This window comes from Peromyscus californicus, unplaced genomic scaffold (assembly GCF_007827085.1).
Source record: "Peromyscus californicus insignis strain IS unplaced genomic scaffold, ASM782708v3 Scaffold_8__1_contigs__length_139910024, whole genome shotgun sequence".
Classification (NCBI taxonomy): domain Eukaryota; kingdom Metazoa; phylum Chordata; class Mammalia; order Rodentia; family Cricetidae; genus Peromyscus; species Peromyscus californicus.
Window position 1 is genome coordinate 79,791,497 of NW_026294606.1, and position 22,153 is coordinate 79,813,649.

The 22,153-nt window shown below is 42.0% G+C and overlaps 1 protein-coding gene across 7 annotated transcripts in view; it reads left to right on the forward strand.

Annotated features, from left to right (window-relative positions):
• Positions 1-17,870: 17,870 nt before the first annotated feature.
• The window catches only part of Wac (WW domain containing adaptor with coiled-coil), a 68,991-nt gene continuing 64,708 nt past the window's right edge, over positions 17,871-22,153 (forward strand). For 2 of the 7 annotated variants that reach the window (XM_052727239.1, XM_052727244.1), the window contains exons 1-3: positions 18,081-18,489; positions 18,886-18,921; positions 20,422-20,636. In XM_052727239.1, coding sequence (XP_052583199.1) covers positions 18,449-18,489; positions 18,886-18,921; positions 20,422-20,636 — 292 coding nt within the window. In that variant the 5' untranslated portion in view covers positions 18,081-18,448. Of the gene's footprint in view, positions 17,891-18,078; positions 18,490-18,727; positions 18,777-18,885; positions 18,922-20,421; positions 20,637-22,153 lie in introns of those variants that run through there. The other 5 variants (XM_052727243.1, XM_052727246.1, XM_052727240.1 and 2 more) reach the window with 5 other exon arrangements.

The window sequence follows — 22,153 nt, forward strand, 5'->3', positions numbered from 1 at the left end:
GAAGATGTGACGGGAATATGGGTGACACCATCCCGTGGAGAGTTGTCACAGACTGAGCAAAACTGGAAGGATGAAGAAGCTAGCTAAGTATCAGCAATTTCCTCCCTCTCTCCTTCTCTCCCTTCCTCCCTCCTTTTCTGTGTCCCTCCCTCCCTCCCTCCCTCCCTCCTTCCCTCCTTTTCTGTGTCCCTCCCTCCCTCCCTCCCTCCCTCCTTCCCTCCCTCCTTCCCTCCTTTTCTGTGTCCCTCCCTCCCTCCCTCCCTCCCTCCCTTCCTTCCTTCCTTCTTTCCTTCCTCCCTTCCTTCCTTCCTTCCTTGCTCCTCCCTTTTAAGACAGGGTCTCTCTACATATCCCTGGCTGTCCAGGAACTCACTCTGTAGGCCAGGCTGACCTCGAACTCACAGAGACATGCCTGACTTTGTCTTCCAAGTGCTGAGATTAAAGGCATGAGCCACCACACCCAGCTTCTCTCTGCTTTTTGAGGGCCAGATGCAGAATAATCAGTCACCCCCGAGTCCTGCCACCACATGGACCAATCCTCAACACGATGGGCTGGCTATATACCCTTCGGCTTGTGAACCGAAACCAACCTTTCCTTGAGTTACGTTTGTCAGACATTTTGTCACTGCGGTGATAACAAGTCATTCATGCAGTAAATTTGCAAAGTGAAAGCAGGAAAAATTCTTGGTGTCCTCATTCAGTTTGGGATGAAGGGAGTGGCACTGTCATCTGAGAGTGAAGACAAGTTATAGTAAAGTGAGGAGATGGTTGTAGGGAGGATAAGAATTTAAAAAACACCTTGGAATGGGTGAAAAAAGTTGGAAACTGAAATGGCTACACTGGAGATCCATTTGATATTGGCCAGCATGGCCTGGCTTTTCATGTTGTATTGAGATCTGAACTCAGGTCCTCATGCTGGCATGGCAGAAACTACCAAGGAAGTCATCTTCCCAGCCCAGATCTGTAATTTTAGTCTGCAGTAGCACTGCTGTTTATGTGCTGAGAGAATGAAACACTGCATTAATTTGAAGCTTGCTGGCCATTAGTATTTATTATGTGGAATAACTTTAAAGAATGACCAGTTTGGCAAATCCAGCACTTATCCCTACTGCCAATACATGAGTCATGAAGTAGTCCTCCCATGGCCTCTTAGTTACATTACTTACTTTATTCCTGTGCAGGATACATCATCATACTGATCCACTGCTGGCTTAGAGGTTTTTTGTTTGTTTGTTTGTTTTTCGAGACAGGGTTTCTCTGTGTAGCTTTGCGCCTTTCCTGGGACTCACTTGGTAGCCCAGGCTGGCCTCGAACTCACAGAGATCCGCCTGGCTCTGCCTCCCGAGTGCTGGGATTACAGGCGTGCGCCACCACCGCCCGGCCAGCTTAGAGGTTTTTAATTTCCCTTTACTAAACAGTAATTTTGTTGGTGTTATCCTGAATTTACTGTTAATTGAATCACCTGAGAAATCAAAACCTCTTCTCATAGTTATATAGTTGAAATATAAACTCCACAGAAGTTGAGACCAAGTAAGTGTTGCCTAACAGTGTGCTCCTAAGATGTACTATGCAAATGCCCAGTAATGCTTAAGGCTGTCATTTGCTTTATTTTGTTTTGTTTTAACTGAGCATAGCACCTTGTACCAGTAAGCCTAGCACTAAGCAGGCTGAGACAAAAAGCTCAAGGCCAGTTGGGGCTAGAGTGTGAATTGTTGTCTCAAAAAAAACAAATAAGTAACCAAAAAGCTTATTTTTGAAAGTGAAGAGATGACAACCACAAGAAGGAGAGTGGACCTATATGACAGGGGCCATTAAATTTATTTATCTAATCCCATCCACTTTTCACAAACAAAATGATACTGTCCTTGTGTTGAGTTTAGAGGAAAGAAAACTGTCAAAGCAAAAACACAGTTCAAAGAGAATCAGAGTTTGCTCACTTGCATTTTCTCTCTCTTTCCATATCGGTATTTTGTCTGCATGTATGTATGTGCACCACATGTATGCAGTGCTTTCAAAGGCCAGAAGAGGGCACTAGACCTCTTACAGGCAGTTATGAATTGTCATGTGGATGCTGGGAATCAAAATTGAACCCTCTAGAAGAGCAGCCAGAGCTCTTAACTGCTGAGCCTTCTACCCAGACAGAGATAGATTTAAACACAATCCATGTTTCCAGGCCATATGAATATGAATATGAATGATGATGGTCTAGAGACATGGATTAAGGTTGTTCCAAAAGATATGTTCCACAATGGAAGGGGTTACATGAAAATTCATTGTGTAACATCAATAGTTACACAACAAAGAATGTTCAAATTAAGGCATTTACCAGATATATTGACATATAGCAAAACAGGGAAACTATTATAAGTGTCAAATGCTGTCTGGTGCTATTTGTAGGTTTTGGATTCATGGCTTGTGGTCTGTTAAGAAAACATAATGGTTTTGAGAACCACAAAGATTTTAGGTCAGACACAGGTGTGGGTATAAAATGGCTTTCAAAGGAGCCAAAAATGGCCAAGATAATTTGTCTTTGGTCTACAACATTTTAGCTCTCTTAGTCATTTGACCTGTAGAGTCTCTAACACAGGTGTGACTTCTTTTTTCTGAGAATTTCACCTGTTGACCAATCATCACATTATATGTATTATATGTATGTGGGAGCCAACATTCTTTTGTGTCTCATGGTGCTGAGAAGGCTCATTCTTAGGGTTTGATAAAAAATGGAGCTGAGTAGGCAGTAAATCAATCTTCAAGAGAGAGGAACAGTGGGCCAAGCCATGTTGGAATAAATTCCTGGATCAAATCAAATTCATGAGCCATTATGATATGGGTCTGACTTCTCTTTTTCCTCCCCTCTGTATCTGACTTAACATTCACCTGTGACATAAGAGCAATATTAGGCCTAAAATACAGTAACCAAGAATACGGTATGACCTAAAGAAGTAAAAGTAGCAATTGAAGGGAACAGGCATTTTAACCAACCAACCAATCATAATCTTTAATCAGATTGACTGTATGTTTCTCCTTGTGTCTACAGGTATTTGTACTCTGTGAAATATTTTATTTGATGTTAGATAAGCTATTATCATTTTTTTATGGGGAAGGAGATTTATTTCAGCTTACAATTCCAGCATATAGTCCATGATACCAGGGAAGTCAAGGCAGCAACTTCAAACATCTGGTCACAGCCAGCACATCCAGAGTCAAGAGCAGAGGGAAATGAATGCAGACATGTTCACTGGCTTGCTTGCGCTCAGCTCCAGTTCTCCACTCTTACATGGCTCAGGAGCTACTGCCTAGGGAATGGTGATGCCTGACCTCCCTCCTGGCCCTACACTTCTGCATTTCCCAGAAAATGGTACAAACAGCTGGGGAGTAGATATTCCTTTGTGTTTCTTCCATGCTGCAGAGAGCTTGTAAGATTCCTACGTGCAGCTGAGTGGAGGAAGGGGTTCGGGGATGTCTGCTCTGCCTAATGCTCTGGTGTTCCTTTGTCACACTGAAACATGCCAGCTTGCTTCTGGGCAAGTTTCAGAGGTTCAGTTCATTATCATCATGGCAGGGAGCATGGCGGCATTCAAGCAGACATGGTGCTGGCTACATCTTGAGCAGAAGGCAACAGGAAGTTGACTCAAGCTATTATCTTTTAATTCTCACTTTTCTCTTGGCCAGTTTGATTCCAGAGCTATACTCCCCTGTGATGGCTAGTCCTAATTTTTAGGAGAGACTTTTTTTTATAGAAAAATTATTGTAACTCTTGTGATACACAATTAAGCTATTATTTTGTTACCACATTAGGTTCCAGTATGGGAAAATAGTCACATTACAGAAGAAATCAGAAAGCCTAGTACCACTATAAATTTCTTTTAAACAAAATTATCCTTTCCTAGATATCAAATATTAGTGACAGAGATGGAAAGCTTAAACTGGTGAGAAGTCAAATTTTCCATAGATTTTGTGGACATAGCCAAATCAAATTTCTTTTTTTATAATCAGAAAGGAACTGAAACTACAACAGAGGTCATTGGTAACATTGCCATTTACTGTCACTGACAAAATATGAGTATTGTTTAATTAAAAAAAAAATTCTGGGGCTAGAGAGATGGCTCAGGGGTTAAGAGCACTGACTATTCTTCCAGAGGACCTGGGTTCAATTCCCAGCACCCAGATGGCAGCTCAAAACTGTCTGTAATTCCAGTTCCAGGGGACCCAACACCCTCACACAGACACACATGCAGGTAAAACACCAATGCACATAAAATTAAAATAAAGATAAATTATGAAAAAAAAAGTGGGGTGGTGGTAGCACACCCCTTTAATCCCAGCACTTGGGAGGTAGAGGCAGGAAGATCTCTGTGAGTTCAAGGCCAGCCTGGTCTACAATGAGAGTTCCAAGGCAGCCAGGACTATTACACAGAGAAACCCTGTCTCAAAAAACAAAAAACAAACAAACAAACAAAAATTCTGGATAACTGTGAAACTCTAATGACTCAATCAAGAAATATGGACTCTTATGAAAAAAACAAACAAACAAAAACCACACCCACCATTAGTGTTGTTATCATTGGAAATTTTCTGTTAAATTTGAATAAAAAGGTCAACCCTGGGCTGGAGAAGTCTCAGTGTGTTAGGTCTTTTTGAATCTGTTTAATCTAACATTTTAATATCCACGGTGACACAGTAACCCAATTAGTTGGACCCAGTTATTATATTTCTTTTTTCTTAGAAGGAAGTAGGGCTTTCCCCACCTCTATACATTTGTGTTTAAAATAAAGGTATACCCAAAATGGAGTTCCTTTTGGAAACTTTAAAGTTTTTGACAATTTAAAAACTGTTCATTGTTGGGCGTGGTATCAAACACCTTTAATTCCAGCACTCAGGAGGTAGAGGCAGGCAGATCTCTGTGAGTTCAAGGCCAGCCTGGTCTACAAAGAAAGTTCCATGACAGTCAAGGCTACACAGAGAAATCCTGTCTCAAAAAACAAAACAACAAAAACAAAGCAAAAAAACCCCACACAAAACAAAACAAAAACTGTTTATTAAGGTCCAAATTACACTGAGTGATGAGAAAATTATTTTATGAAAATAGTGAGAGATTTGAATTATTTAAACATGAAGACTTCAGTTAAGTAAAACAAGAGATCTTGGTAAGCTGCCACAGAAAAAACATGATTAACTATCATTTGTAGTTTTACCAAAAACAAAAGCACTGTTATTTCTAACAATAGGAAAATATGCCAAGGGAAAATGTAATGATCTCATTTTAAAAATATCTGAATATAAAAGGATTTAAGAGATATAAAAAGTGAGTATTAGTTATGTAGTGGAAGATGACTCTCACCCAGACAAGTCCACGTGGGTATGTTTTCAGAAGCTGGCGTAAGTTTGAAGTGAGAAATATAAATCTAGGAGTTCATGTATTTCCGTTTTATAGCACAGGGGGTGGTTAGAAGTACCCAACAGGATTCTTTCCTCCCAGGCTGAAGGGATTTAAAAAAGATGAAAACATTTTTAACCATGTATCTGGGTGTCTGCCTGTGGATGTGTACATGAGTTCAGGTGCTTGTGGAGACCAGAAAAGGGTGTCAGGTCCCCTGATGCCAGAGTTACCAGCAGTTGTTACAGGCTGACATGGGTGCTGGGAACTGAACTATGGTGTCAACTAAACTGATATTTTATATACATTATTTAATATATATTAATATAATAAATGTACATGATATATTAATATATAGTTTATACATAATATACTATATATATTTGTTTTGCTTTGTTTTTTTCAAGACAGGGTTTCTCTTTGTATCCCTGTCTGTCCTGGAACTCACTCTAGACCAGGCTGGCCTTAAACTTAAAGAGATCCACCTGCCTCTTACTCCTGAATGCTGGGATTGAAGGCCTGTGCTACCACTGCCTGGCTGATTTTTAATATTTTTAACAATGGTAAACTAATATATGTGTCCCTTTATGAATAATCTTTAATCTAAGTCTTTTGTAAACCTTCTAATGACATAATTAACCTTCTAGTTTTTTTCCCTTTTCTGTTAAAAAATCCTTTATTTTAGGAAAGAAATTTTTTTTTTGAGCTGAGGATCGAACCCAGGGCCTTGCACTTGCTAGGCAAGTGCTCTACCACTGAGCTAAATCCCCAACCCAAGAAAACTTACTTTACCATAAAAATCCCCATATTAATACCATGAGACAGAGCAACACAGTAAGAAAATTTACTAACTTAATCCAAGTTATGAAATAATCTAACAACCAACCTAGGATAATCTATTCACATATGGTTGAACTGTTTGTTGTAGGACTTAGTCAAATTTTATTGCTGCCTAGGTTTTTTTATTTTTTACTTTTTATATTTTTAATTTTTTAATTCTATCTGTATGGATGTTTTGTCTGCATGTGTATATATGCACCACATGCATGCAATGCCCACACAGGCCAGAAGAGGGCACTGGATCCTCTGGGACTGGAATTACAGATGGTTGTGAGCGGCCAAGTGGGTGCTGGGAATTGAACCTGGATCCTCTGGAAGAACAATCAGTGCTCTTAACCACTAAGTCATCTCTTTAGCTCCTGCTTAGATTAAAAAAAAAAAATGATAAAAGATTCTTTAACCTTTTTTTTTTTTTTTTGATCTGCCAAGAACCTGAGAATTATAGAACATTAAATTTTAGGAGGGTCTAGCTGAGATAACAGAGGACTTTAAACAATCATTTTATTTTAGTAGAAAAGGCAGGAAAAAATCATAGCTAAATTTCTTCAAATTTAACCCTATAATTAGTTTGGATACAAAATCTTTCTGTTCCTCTGAAAAACTAAGGGAGTTAGTAAATCATTAATTTTATTCTCCAAACTAGACAGGAGTCTGTCTCTCTGTTGGAAACAGTGGTTGCAGACCAGACCTACAGTATTTGCATATTTATGTAGTTTTTAAAAAAAGGCATATTTGAAAATTTAAAAAAATATCATTTCCTATGACATTTTATCATGTTGTATAGGTCAGAAGCTTATTCATATAGCACTGTATTACATATAACACAAGAACATTTTCTGCTAAAACAAAGATATATTTAATTTCTTTAAAGTTACTATTATTGTATATATAATATATGTATGTGAATAGGGTATGAGAATGCCATTGTTCCTGTGTGAAGGTCAGAAGACAACTTCTGGGAGACATTTCTCTCTCTCCTTCCACTGTGGGTTCTGGGGATAGAATTCAGGTCTGTCAGATTTGCACAGCAAATGCTTTTACTTGCTCAGCTATCTCACCATTCCTAACATAAATATTGAGTTTAATGATTTAATGAATATAGAGAGTCTTAAATCCAATACTGACTTTTGTAAACAATACTGGTTTTATCTTGATAACTTTATTATATATACACACTACATTAAATATTAAAATATATAATTTTATAACACTTACAATAGAATGCACTAACCCTTAAGAATGAATTAATGTTGAGTAATGCTTTAGTTGGCTTTGGCTTTCTACTATTGTTGTGATAAACAACATGATCAAAAGAACTTGGAAGGAGCCCGGTGGTGGTGGTGGTGGTGGTGGTGGTGGTGCATGCCTTTAATCCCAGCACTTGGATCTCTGTGAGTTTGAGGCCAGCCTGGGCTACAGAGTAAGTTCCAGGAAAGGCTCCAAAGCTACACAATCTCAAAAAACAAGCAAGCTGGGGCTGGAGAGATGGCTCAGAGGTTAAGAGCACCCACTGCTCTTCCAGAGGTCCTGAGTTCAATTCCCAGCACCCACATGGTGGCTCACAACCTTCTGTAATGAGATCTGGTGCCCTCTTCTGTATACATAATAAATAAATAAATCTTAAAAAAAAAAAAAAACAAACTAGTTCACACCCGTAATGGCTCAGCCATCCCTTTAAAAAAAAAAAAAGAAAAAAAAAACCAAGCAAGCAAACAAACAAACAAACAAACAAAAGAATTTGGAAGCAAAGGATTTATTTCAGTTTGTATTTTTTTTTTTTTGGTGTGTGTGTGTGTGTATAGGGTTTTTGTTTTTGTTTTTTGTTTGTTTCCTTTTTTGAGACAAGGTCTCACTCTGTAGCTCTGACTGTACTGTAACTCATTATGTTACACCACCACACGAGTTTCACCTTGTACTTTATAATCCATCACTGAGAGAAGCGGGGCAGAAACTGGAGGCCAGAACGGAAGGAGAGGCTGTGAAAGGGTACTGCCTACCCGCTTGTCCCTCATGGCTTGTTCAGTTTGCTTTATTATACAGCCTGCCCAGGGAAGGCACTGCCCCCAGTGAGATGGGCCCTTGCACATCAATCATTAAGCAAAAAATGCCCCACAGACTTGTCTACAGGCAACTTATAAAGGCAGTTTCTCAATAAAGGTTCCCTCTTCCCAGATGACCCTAGCTTGTGTCAAGTGACAAAAACAAAACAAAACAAAACAAAAAACCAAAAACCAAAACAAAACAAAAAACAAAAAACCCACCACAAGTGACAAATTTATCATTCAAATAACAAAAATAGCAATCTCAACCCTGAAAAAAAATATAAGCATGGGGGGGCAAAGCCCAGAAACCATGTAAAAGTGTCTCTATATACAGGCTGGTTCTTTCCTTTCTCTTTAAATTTGTAAATTTATATTTTAAGTTTGCCTAGAAAAGAGCATCTTGAAAATTTCTTGAGCATTTAATAAAGGCATGTTTTAATAATTTAATCAATCTTTAAGTACAAAATGTTAGTTATCTCTCTTGTAAACCTGTAGTAATTTTTTCTTTCATAGTTTTTCCAGAATTAACATTTGAAAATGCCAGATCCAAACCATTCTATCAAGAAACTCAAAACTAACATTTCAATGTCTATAATTTTTGTTAGTTCTGACTGCGGTAAAGTCTTTGCGTAACCCAGGTTTTACAGTTAACTTTTAGTTGTTTGTATTTTAGTTAGGCTTTTCTAAGGGCCTGAAATAACTTTTTCCTCCAAGAGACAGGTGCAGAGGGGAAGGAGGGACAATACAGGTAGACAAGTGACAAACAGTCTGTATACATTAATGCCATGATTATAAGTTCAGAAATCCTAAAAATGTTTATAGAGACACACACACACACACACACACACACACACACACACACACACACACACACTCCTATCTTAAAACTAGGCATTCTGAGTATAGTAACATTAGTGCATAGCAAGATAAAAATACAAAACTGGGGGTGTAGCTGGGTGGTGGTGCCACATGCCTTTAATCCCAGCATCCAGAGGCAGGTGGATCTCTTAAGTTCAAGACCAGCCTGGTCTACTGAGCAAGTTCCAGGATAGCCAGAGATACACAGAGAAACCCTGTCTGGAAAACAAAACAAAAACAAACAAAAAACCTGGGGCTGGAGAGATGGCTGAGTTTAGAGCATTTGCTGCTCTTGTAGAGGACCTAGGCTCAGTTGCCAGTACCCACATGATGCTCACAAGTATCTATAACTCCAGCCCAGGGGACGTGATGCCATCTTTTGGGCTCTGCACACACCAGGCATCCTGTGGAACACATACATACATACATACATACATACATACATACATACAGTATACACATGAATCTTTTTTAAGAAAGTACAAAACTGAAGTGGACAAAGCTTTGTTGCTCAGTTATTTTCAGAAATTTTAAGGGCTGCTTTAGATTTTAAAAAAACTGCCAGAATACAGGTATCATAAACTCAGAAAACACAACTACACTAAGCCAGCATTCACAGAAGAAATAATGTAGAAATTTATGTAACTTTTGCGAAAGCATAAGGTGACCAGATGAAGCTTGTGATGTGGACTTTGATGAAAATCTATTTTCAGCAGTGGCTTGGCAGGAAGGGCTGCCCTTACAACTGCAGGTTTAATGAAGTCCGAGAGCTCTGGCTTGTGCAGTAATTGGGTGACTCCAAGTTCCTTGCAAATTCTACTGTGTCCAGGTGTGACTCAATTTTTCAGTCTAGGTGTGAAAAACTTAGGGTCCTTAGAATTTATCTTTAGTTTGACAGTCTATAAATTTTTCTTATTTACAATCCTTTTTTTTTTTTTTTTGATAGGCTGACCTAACTCTCTATGTAGACCAGGCTGGCCTCAAACTCTAAGAACTCTGACTGCCTCTGTCTCCTGAATGCTGAGATTAAAGGTGTGTGCCACCACTCCTGACCCCTCTCTAGGTTTTATTAAGAGATACCATAAAATCTGCTCCTTTGACAGAGAACTGTTCTGTTTGGGCATCATCTGAGAAGAGTGTGAAATGAGCTAGTGATGCAGTTTAAGTTTTCTGGTGGAGGAGACGAAGGCAGAGAAGGGTGGATAGGAGAGGTCAGAAAAACTCAGGTTCCTTACCATTTATCTTTAGTTTGACAGTCTAGATATTTTTTTCATTTTCTATCCTTTAATATCTTTCTTCAATTCTGGTAGTTTCCAAAACTCTTTTACTAATCTCTTGCAAGTTAGAAACTTTGATCATTTCTTCTTGGATGCATTTACGTTCCAAATGAGGCACACTGCTCAGTCATCATCTGTAGTTCAACTACAGAACTTCCTGTTCAGAGTGCAAACACCCAAATCAAAATGAGAAAACACTAGGAATATTAAATACTCATGTTATTTTCTTCTGAAAATCATGAGCTGTTCTGTTAGCTGGAGATCTATGTTTTGGGTCAGAATCATGTGCTGACAGTCAATTCAGAACAAAGCAGTGCACTGCCAGCCAAACCAAGGGAGAACCAAGCACCAGAAAAAACAACTCACTCATGACCACCTGAAAAGGTAGAAGGGCCCCATGCTGGCACCTGGACCTGATCTAGGTGACTCCTTTGGTCAAAGTAAGTTATCACGGGGGCTCTATGTTTAGGTTCTGGCAAACACATAGCTCTCACCTCCAAGTGTGCAAGAGGTAGTTTATTCTTGGGCCAAATATTGACCATGATTCAGGAACACACGTGTAGATGGCCCCGAAAGACATGTTTCACTGTGGAAAGAACTACACGAGAGTTTATTAGTTACAGAACAAGGGAGATCATAAATCAAGGCACTAACCAAAATTGTCGGTGGGGACCAAAAGTGGAAAGTGTACAGTTGAGGAAGGGAAGCTCTACCACCCAGATGCTGTCTGGTGCAATTGTTAGGGTTCGGATTAGTGGAAGATAATTTTAAACCTCTTATCACAAAAAATGTTAGGTCAGACCTAGGCAATGACTGACTTTCAAAGGTCCTAAAATTAGCCCAGATAATGTCTGTGCTCTGCAACATTTTAACTTTCCATAATCAGTCTTTTGGTCTCACAGTCTACCACAGGTACAGCTTCTAGTCAATGTGTGTGTGTGTGTGTGTGTGTGTGTGTGTGTGTGTGTGGTCACTTTACAAAATATAACCTCTGAAGAGGTACCAAGGTCACATTACTAGTCAGTGATATAGACAGTAGTCTGCTTTATGCATTTGATATGAAAATGCAAATTTTTAACCAATGTACTATAGTAAGTCTGAGAGAGAAGCAAGAGCATAGAATGAAGGTAAATGACAAGAGACAGTTAAAAATTGCAGGGTGGGGTGGGGGTGGGACTGGAGCAATGGCTCAGTGGTTAGCAAGAGCACTTGTTCTTTCAGAGGACCTGGGTTCAACTCCCAAAAGGTACATGATGGCTCACAACCATCTGTAACTCCAGTTCCAGAAGGTCTGACATCCTCTTCTCGATTCCATGGGAACCAGTCAAACAAGTAGTACACACACACATATATATATATGCAGGCAAAACACACATACTCAAAAACACTGAGAGGTAAAAATAAACATATCTTTAAGCACATCCTTACGTTGTGGACTGTCTAAAAGTAGCGAGTCTTTTAAAGGTTCTTTTCACTTTTGGATCTCCCTCCACCAACAGCATCACATGAACCGGCCACTCTTGTTCTCTTCCCTCTGCGAGTTGTTATGTGTTAATCTGCCGTTGGAAATAGGGGGCCATACTAGTTACTGTTCTCACTGCTGTTAAAAATACCTAGCAGAAGCAACTTAACCAAGGGTTTATTTTGGTTCACATTTGAGGGTTCAGTCTATCATGGTGGGGAGGCCACAGCAGCTGGACCTAGGAGCACTGACCGCAGTGCACCTGCAGGAAGGAAGCAGAGAGAGAGAGAGAGACGCTGATTACTAGCTGCTTCCTCAGTTATTCAGTCTGGGACTACAGCTCATAGGGTGGTAATGCCCCATGGCCAGGATAGAGCTTCCTTTTCTGAAAACACCATCACAGATGCACCCAGAGCTGGGTTTCCACAGTGATTCTAACTCCCGTCCAGTGGACAAGATTAATCATCACAGGGTCTTTGTTCACTTTTGAACTTTGTTTTGAGACAGAGTTTCATTATGTAGCCCAAGCCCAAGCTGGCCACAAACTCGGAGATCTGACTGGCTCTGCCTCTCAGTGTTGGGATTAAAAGCGTGTGCAGCGCCAACCAGCTTTACTCTTTAACTTTTTATCTCAGGTTGATAGTGATGCCGTCAACTTACAATGTGCCATGTATGAAAACTGATGTGTGCTTTCTAACGTAACCTGCTGCAATACAATTTTTACCTAAGTTAGTAATAACCCATCTTCTCACTGACTTACTTCTAAGGGCAATACTGGCTTAGTAATTGTTTTGGGGGGTGGGGGAGGGTCGTTATGCAGCATAGGCTGGCTTCCAACTTGCTATCTAGCCTAAGATTACCTTAACCTCCAATTCCCTAGTACTGGGATTACAAGTGTGTGCCACCACACCTAGTTCTCTTTTGTTCTTTTAAAAAATGCAAAAGCATTAGAAAACTTGCTCTTGAGAATTCCAACATTTTGCTACTTTCTTTTTCTAATAAAAATCACTTTTCACTCAGCCGGGCAGTGGTGGCTCACACCTTTAATCCCAGTACTCAGGAGGCTGAGGCAGGTGGATCTCTGTGAGTTCAAAGCCAGCCTGGTGGTTTACAGAACAAGTTCCAGGACAGGCTCTAAAGCTACACAGAGAAATCCTATCTTGAAAAACCAAAACAACAACAACAACAACAACAACAAATCACTTTTCACTCAACGAATATGTAGCAGGCAGCTTTCATTTTAGTGTCAAACAGTAATATTCATTGTCTAGCAAATGGTGTAAAAAGAGAAACGTTTCTGTTGTAGGAATTGAATCCTGGGGCACTCCAGGCTTTAGGGGTGAAGAGTGTAATGATGTAAGGATTTTCTCAGAGAAGATCATTCTGACAAGGTGAAATTTAAACAAAGACCACAGAGGGCTAATAAGACCCAAAGGGTAGGGCACCAGTGCAAATGTCCCGAGGCAGAGATGTACTTGATACATTGAAGAAGTAGAGGGAACAGTGTGAAGGAAAATGAATCAGCAAGTAAAAAAAAAAAAAAACAAAAAACAAAAAACAAAAAGCAAATCATCAGATGACAAGTCAGAGGCACCACAGATGGGACAGTTTACATAGCATTTGTGCATTATGAAGTATTAATTTCTGAGACAGACACCCACTGGTGTGTGTTAGGCTAGGAATGGTACAAAGCTTTCTTTTCTTTTCTTTTCTTTTTTTTTTTTTGAGACAAGGTCTCACTATGAAGTTCAGGTTGGTCCAAGAATTTGCCATGTTACCTAGGCTAGTCATATATTTGTGATCCTCCTACCATAGCCTAAGTGCTGGGATTACAGGATAATATTAATCTTTAAAGGGATCACTTTGACTACTGTGTGGAAGGAATTAGATCCTGTGGGCATGCAAAAGAAATAAGGAAGTAAGAGAACATTCTCATGGTCCAGTGGTAAGGTGATGGAGGTTGCAAATAGAAATCTGATGTGGAATGTATTTGGATGTTACTATTGGTAGAATTTGCTAATGGAACTGAAGTATGAAAGAATCAAAGATGACTCCAAGGTTTTAGCCTTAACTAGAAGAATGGACTTACCATTCTATGGGAGATTTGGATTCTCTGGTGGAGTGTGTGTGTGTGTGTGTGTGTGTGTGTGTGTGTGTGTGTGTGAGAGAGAGAGAGAGAGAGAGAGAGAGAGAGAGAGAGAGAGAGAGAGAGAGAGGAGAGAGAGAGACAGACAGACAGAGACAGAGACAGAGAGAGGTTGGTTTGGGATCTATTAAGTTGTGTGATGTAGACATCTGGGTAACGCTGAAGAGTAAATCTGAGTCTAGTGTTTTAAAGATTAGTGTGGGCTGGAGACTTAAAATGTGAGTCATCCAGCTAGTTGTGAGTGGTATCACCTAGATCGTGAAGAGAAAGGTACCAGTACAATTTGAATCCTGGGGTGCTCCAGGTTTCAGGGGTAAGAAAATGAAGAAGAATAAATAAAGTAAGGAACAGCTGGTTCAAGCAGGAAGAGCAGCAAGAGAGAAGAGAATCTTAGAAGCTCTGGGAAGGGATCAGCTGTGTCAAATGCAGCTGACAGTGAAATGAGGGGGGAAAAACAGACATAAAAGTTAGATTTAAGCTGGGCGGCCTTTGCTCCCAGCACTCAGAAGGCAGATCTCTGTGAGTTAGAGACTAGCCCGGTCTACAAAGCAAGTTCCAGGATAGCCAGAGCTGTTACACAGAGAAACCCTATCTCAGATTATATATATATATATATATATATATATATATATATATATATATATATATATATATATTTATGAGTGAGTGAGAGAGAGAGAGAGAGAGAGAGAGAGAGAGAGAGAGAACTGACCATTTGGAGCAGTGTCCAGAGGTGAGGGTCTAAGAGAGAAAAAGAAAACAAATGTGAAAGAGTCCAATACATGAATTCAGAAAAACAAACAAACAAACAAAAAACCAAAAGTTAATAGTCTTTAGAGCATCGTTTTTTTCAACCTGTGAGTCTCGACTCCTTTGGGAGTCAAATGACCTTTTCATAGGGGTGGCCTAAGACCATCGGAAAACACAGGTTTTACATTAGGATTTACATTAGGATTCATAACAGTGGCAAATTAGTTATGAAGTAGCAATGAAAACAATTTTATAGTTGGGGGTCACCACACTATGAGGAAGAGTATTAAAGGGGTCACAACATTAGTAAGGTTGAGAACCACTGCTTTAGAGGGAAATGCAAATCAATACCCCACCCCTTCCACAGATGGTAGTTAGTATAGCACATTTTAAGTTGACTTAAGTGATCCAACTCAGGGGTAATGTAAATCAGACAATTATGTGTAAGTGGCAAGTTTGTTTTTCCATAGGACAGATTAGTTACCCGAGTGTTGTGTTGTATTCAGATGTGGAAAAGCTGGTAGTTTAGGAGTAGGCAGAAATTGTTACTGCTTTCTAATTTCTGTTGTTGGGGTAAGAAGCAAGATAATTGCCTTTGAAGAAGTATTGGTACGTTTAGAAGAAAGATGTTACCACAGCTGGTTAAGAGGCAGGATACATGCACTAACAGCCCTAGGGATTTGCCCGTGTGCACCTCGGAAGTCAAGAAAATAACTTCATCCTTAGCATGGCTGGCTGATTTTTTCCAGACAAGTTCAGCTGTTTTGTTAAAGGTAGATACTGTAGTGAATGAGCCAGAACTGTACCGTGGGCAGCTAAGGAGGAAAGGACTGAGAGCATTTTAGGATCTGTCTAAGCACTCATTTAAGCTAGGCAACCAATTATTTACTTATTTATTTTTATAGGTGTTAGGAACAGAGCTCAGGCGCTCTGGAAAAACAGCTAGTGCTCTTAACCACAGAGCCTTATTTACCTTCAGCCACAGGCAATAGATTTTAAAAAATGAATATAATACTTGGTTATTAGTAAACACATGGGACCTTTGTTATTTGTAGCAGTTGTTAAAGTAACCAGGAACACTGACTGCCCTTGAATAACAAGGTTAAGTCCTGTAAGCGTCTTGTTCTGTTTTCATCAACTAACTGGTCAATACATAAGGTAATTTTATGTGTTTGTTTTGAAGAGATGTTCTTGAAAATAATTATTATAAACATTATTTACAGGACACTCATGGCCAAAAATCACTAGTAGTAAGCCTGAAGGAAACTAATCTAACTAAACGAATCTTTTTTCTCTAAGACTTAACAGACCTTATTGCATTTAGAAATACCAGGCAGCATCCAGCCCTGGGGGACATTTAAATAACAAAATCACCAAGACAAAAGCACAAGAATTGTGAAAACCATGGCATTACATATATAGTGTGAAAGACAGTTGTTTACAGTATGAGAGATCAACTCATATTGAGAGGCAAGGTAGCATTGTTCAATCCCAGCAGAGAACAGCTGTCAGGCACATTAACATGCCCAGATCTATGTACCTTGAGTGGATACAGATGTGGGGGCGACAAATGAATTTTATTGCATAACTAAATTCGCAAATATAAAATAATGAGTATCAGTGGTACATCTGAAACATTTCCTCCCATAGTTCCATCTGTGTTACTTCATCAAAGGGGAACAAGGGCTAGGGATATCAGCCAGGCGGTGGTGGTGCACGCCTTTAATTCCAGCTCTCAGGAGGCAGAGGTAGTCGAATCTCTGAGTTCGAGGCCAGCCTGGTCTACAGAGCGAGTGCCAGGATACCCAGGGCTACACTGAGAAACCCTACCTATTGAAGATATTCTTCAGGATTTCTGTGCAGGGCATGTAATACCTTTGTCCCTCTTCTTAGTCTTTGGGACTGACTTCGAACACTCAGAGCATTTGATTGTTTGTGTTTCGTCTTTGCTCCAAAAATGTTAGAAATGATCTCTCCCTCCAGCCCTCCCCTATTCCTTCTCCCTTTTCATTTCAGGCACCGACCTTTTTTCTTAGTTACTGATAGCTTCTGTGGGCATTAAGCAGGCTTTTACTGGTTCTCATAATAATAATCTTAACATTTGACCCCGTGGATCTGACAAGCCCACAATATCATTATTTAAATTTTTTTTTTTCCAGTTGTGAGTTCACGGTCTCTTCCTACGTTACACTTATAACGCTTGACACTGTTGTAACTTGTTGGATCTCAAATTATCTTCTCGGTGCTTTTTTTCCTTTTCTTAAAGGGTATTATTATTATTTTTCCTTTCTGATGTGCATCTTGTTCTCTTCTGCGACCGCAATCCTTTCTTGTCAAATCCACGTTCAGGCGAATAACCAACCAGTCGGACTCTTCTTACCAAGAAAGGTGTTGTCGCTGATAGTTTTCCTCCCCGCGTACCCCAAAATCATTCACAGCCACCTCCCTTAGCAGTCCGCACGCTTTCTTTCCGCCCGCATTCTCCGGGGAGTGCTCCGCCAGGGCGAGGAAGAACGAGGAGGGGAAGGAGAAGTGGCGGTGGCAAGGCGCCGTCCGCTCCGCCTCGCGGCCCGGCACTTACGTCCCCAGCGCCAAGGCCCTGCGCCCTGGCCGTGCGTGCGCCCCGCGCCGGCTGAGTGACTGCACCCGGCCGCGGTTCCGGGTTGCCCCGGCCCGCCGAGGGCGACTTCCGCCGCGGCCCGCCAGGGCTCCGCGGCAACCGTCCGGGCCGCCCAATTAGGGGCTTTCCGACCCCCGCGCGGAGCCCGGAGGGCGGGGGGCCGCGGCCGACTCGCGGAGGGCACCCCGCCCCCGCCGCCGTGGCGCCTCTGGGCGCACGCGCAGCTGCCGCCGCTCCGCATTTAGTCCGCGATGGCGTCCCTCGCGCCCCACGGCTCTCCTCCCGAAGGCGGCTCCCACCCCGCGCAGCCCGGAGGCCCCGGGGCCCGCCTCTCGCAGGCCCCCGAGCACGACTACCCCTAAGGTGGAACGGGAGTGGCCAGATTCGAGAGTGGTGGAAAGCAGCAACCGGAAAGGGCTTGACGGGTCGCGGGGCGACGAGCCCAGGCCTCAAGAGGAAGAGGAAGGGCGGGAGGCAAGCCGAGGTTTGCCGAAGGCGGCGTTCTCAAGCCGCGCGGGGCGGTGGGTAGGAGGGGGGTGTGGCGGAAACTGCCGAGCTTTTCCGAAGGCGGCCGCGTCCGAGTTGCCCGGATGTAGTTGGTGGAGCGGCGGCGGCTGGCGGCGGCGGCGGCGGGTTAGCAGCGGCAGCGGCAGCGGCAGGAGGCGGCGGCGATCAGGACCCGGCGGCGGCGGCGGCGGCGGCGGCGGCGGTGTGGGGGGGGAGGAGGGCAGGCGGGCGGCGGCGGCGGCGGCGGAGCAGGAGGAGGGGAAGGTGCTGGAGGCGCTCGCTCTCCGCGGGGACCCGAACACGGCCTCTCGCCCCCCTCCCCCCGGCTCGCGCTGCCGCCGTGTAGTTGGCGCCGCTGCCCAGGCCGACCCTAAGCGGTGGTGACGGAGGGACATGGCCCGGGAGCGCCGGCGCCAGTAAACGGGGAGGTGCCGCGAGCCGCCGAGGGCGCGCCGAGTCCTGGTGCCGGGGCTGCCCGCTGCCCGCCCGCCGCCCGCGCGCGCGGCGCGCCCGCCCGCCTCGCGGCCGCTCTCCCCCCTCTCCCGACACACACACACAGCCGGGCATTGATGGTAATGTATGCGAGGAAACAGCAGAGACTCAGTGATGGGTAAATCGTCTTTTCGTTTCGGGCCGGGCCGCGGCGGAGGGCTGGGCGGGCGAGCGAGCGGGCGGGCGGGCAGGCGGGCGGGCGTCCTTATCGGGAGCTGGCCGCGCCGCCATTTTTGTTGTTAACCCCGATCGGGATCGGGCGGAGGAGGCGGCGGGCCGGGGCGGGCGCACGGGGCGGGCAGCCTGGGGGGTCTGGCGGGCGCTGCGAGCGGGTCTGCGGCTGCGGACCGGGGCCCGGCCTGGGCCTCTGAGCCCGGGGATTGTCCGCGGCGCGAATCCGCTCCGGTACGTTTGGTCGGCGGCCCCGCGGGGAGGGGGCGGTCAGGGGGGGGACGACCCTCTTTCTTCCTTTCCCGCGATGTCTCATGCCACGGTCCTTCTTACTGTTTTTCAGCTGTCACGACCGGAGAGGGGACTCGCAGCCTTTCCAGGGTACCAGCCGATCCCGGGGTAGAGGGATTGGAAGGGGCCGGAGGGGGAAGGGAGGGACTGCTACTCGAGCGCAGGCTTCAGAAGTCGCTACAGGCCCTTCGGTGCAACAAATCCGAAAGTGGCACGACTGGCCCGCTTAAAATTTGGTATTGGGTTCCATTAGCACCCTCCAAACTCGTCTAGGGACTTATCGTGAGAGGGTGGCTAGAGGAGGGTCAGGGGTTTTGTTTCTTTCTTCTTTCTTTCTTTTCTTTTCAAAGGAAGAATTATTCGCAACCAAGAAGACCTGGTTTGTTTTGAGCGAGAAGAACTCGCTGGGGTGTAGTGATAGGTGACTTCAGGGGCACTTTTACGTACTTGGATTGGGGAGCCAAAAGAAACATGTGAAGGTTTTAAACGTAGATGAAAGGAAGAAGTACCTAAGTGAGTTACAGTTGTAAACTATACCCTTGCTGTTTTGTTTATTTTTTAGTTTAGATTATTCCCTTTCAAGGGAAAGGTTTTGTTTTTGCGTGAGTTAATTTAAACCTCCTGTTGTCACTTGGGTACTTCATGCTAGTAGAAATGACACTGGGTGTCTTTTGTTACTGAAGCTTTTGCATGTAAAGTTTTAACGATTTGCTGCAGGCGTGTCCTCAGGACAGTAACTGATGACAACAGAAGCAAACACTTAATGCCTCTAATCACTTTTAAAAGATAAAAGAATAGGAACAGGTCTATCTCTCAAGGTTCTGTGGGCCAGGCTGGCTTCCAGTTTTACTTCTGTCTTAGTCTTCTGAGTGCTGGATTACACGTGGGAGCCACCAGCCTGGCAAGAGAGCAAGCAAGTTTCTAACCTGATACTTGGGTTACTGTATAGGCAGGCGCTTCCCTATTTGCATGTGTCAAACATTATTGACCCCTCCCCCATGTGACTACTCCTCCTGAAGGACTGATACATTGTGTTCATCTTAAGACACCTGCAGAATAAAACCATTATTTTAAGGGCATTTAGAATTATGCCTTCTTAGAAGCATTGCTCATGTATCAGTTTGTTTTGGCAAATATTACAGCTTAAGAGTTTTATCCCTGAAAGAGCTTGTAAATTAGGGTTGGTGCTTTATTTGAATCAAAGAAATGGAAAAACTGTTGTCCTTTTTTTAAACTATGGTCTTAAAAATATGCTTCTTTATAGATGTGCCTGGATGCATTAGTTGAAGAGTATAAATGGATTGTAGTTTAAGCTTTCAAAAAAGTGACTTTAGTTTCAAAGTGTGCCAAGAGACTTGTTTTTTAAAGTTTACATAATAGGATTTTTTTCCCTCCTTTTTGTTTTTTGTGGTTAGATTTGTTATCAGGAGTTGCACTGTAACTCTTGAGCATTTAGAGTTTCTCTGTGAATAAGGGAAGTATTGAAAATGAAAATAAATGAGTTTTGATGTAAGTGAAGTTAACACATCAAAAATTGTAATTTAAATAGTAATTGAGTTTAAAGTTTCAACTTTTTCTCTTCTTTTGGGGGGGGTGATGTTTTACAGGCACTTAAGTATTCGTCAAAGAGTCACCCCAGTAGTGGTGATCACAGACATGAAAAGATGCGAGACGCCGCAGATCCTTCACCACCAAATAAAATGTTGCGGAGATCTGATAGTCCTGAAAACAAATACAATGACAGCACAGGTCACAATAAGGCCAAAAATGTGCATACTCAAAGAGTTAGAGAAAGGGAAGGTGGTAAGTAGCTTTCTGGCCTAAACTGTCATGTATGTGTACTTTGAGAGTTAACAAAACAGTACATTTAGCATGTCCAGCTTAAGGAAGTTACTATGTGCTGATGTTATCAAGTTTGGATCCGTTTTTTAAATTCAGCAGTCACTGTGGGAAAATGGGTGTTGGCATAAGCATAGATTCCAGTGTTTGATGATAAAGAGTTCATCTACAAATATAGTCCTCTAAATGTTTACTAATGATAGCAGTGTCCCTGGACAGTTTTCTAAGAAAGGAACTTCTTAGAAAAAGTTCTTAAGGACTTTGGTGTAGTTTGAAGTCATTGGTACTTACAAATTATTTCCCTAAGGTATTCAAGTTCTTACTGTAATTATGAATTATACATTTAAAGAGGAAGTTTATCAAGATAGCTATCACTATTCAAAAGGCTTTTTGTGATTTGGAAAATTAGTTTTTGTTGTAACCATTTAAAATTTTATGTCCTTTTTTTTCCCCCCCTAGGGTCCTGTTAATGTTTAATTGAAATACTCAACTTTAAAGATAGTCCTTTTTTAAAATTTTTATTTTGCTTTTTGAGACAGGGCCTCATGTAGTGAGGCTGACTTCAAATGAACTATTCAGCTGAGGATGATTAAGTTAGCCTTATTTCTTTTTTACAGTGCTGATACCTTCTTGTTACCTGCTCAAACTGTAGTGGGTACTGGGAATAAGTACATTTGCAGAATGACTTTGCTCACAATTTATAAATGTAACTATTTGCTTCTAAAGTATACATTGTGGGATAAAATAATTTCACTAAGGTAATTAAAAGCCATATATTTTTCTTTCACAAAAAGACCTTATATTACTTAAGTAGATAACATTTAGACCAGTATTAATTGAAAACTAGAGGAGCTCCACAGTAGAATACCATGGGCTTTCTGTTTTTGTTTATGAATAGTTCTTAATCCCTTTAATTACTTTCAGAAAATATTTTGCATCTTCTGTTTTACTCTGTTTATTTTTTGCCTCTTAGGGTAGAATCAGCTGCACTCATTGTGATCATGTATTGAGAAACATTTGGCCTCTATATAATTACTGGGTTGGAATTATTAATGGTCAGAAGATTACTTTGGGGTAGAGTAATTGGATGGGAGGAAGGAAGTTGTGTGGAATATAGCTATAGCTTTGTTCTGCTTATGCAGATAAACTACATGTTTGTAAGAGTAGCAGGTTAGCAAGTGTTAGAAAATCTTGGGTACCAAAATGATTGTCAGTTTTATGGGTGAATTTTCTGTAGTATTCCATGTATCCTAGGGTAATACTATTGATCAATCACTCTTCAGTGTTCGTTTTACATGTTAACTATTGGAAGGCAAAATTAATTGTACTTTTAGTGTGCTTTATTTTGAGCCATTTTGATAATTGACACAAAAGTATATGGTAGTAGATTTGATAGACTTTCAAGTTTTTGTAACAACTGGACCCAATTAGGCATCCATTCCAAAATCCAGTAAAAAATTAATTTTACACACTCAAGAAAA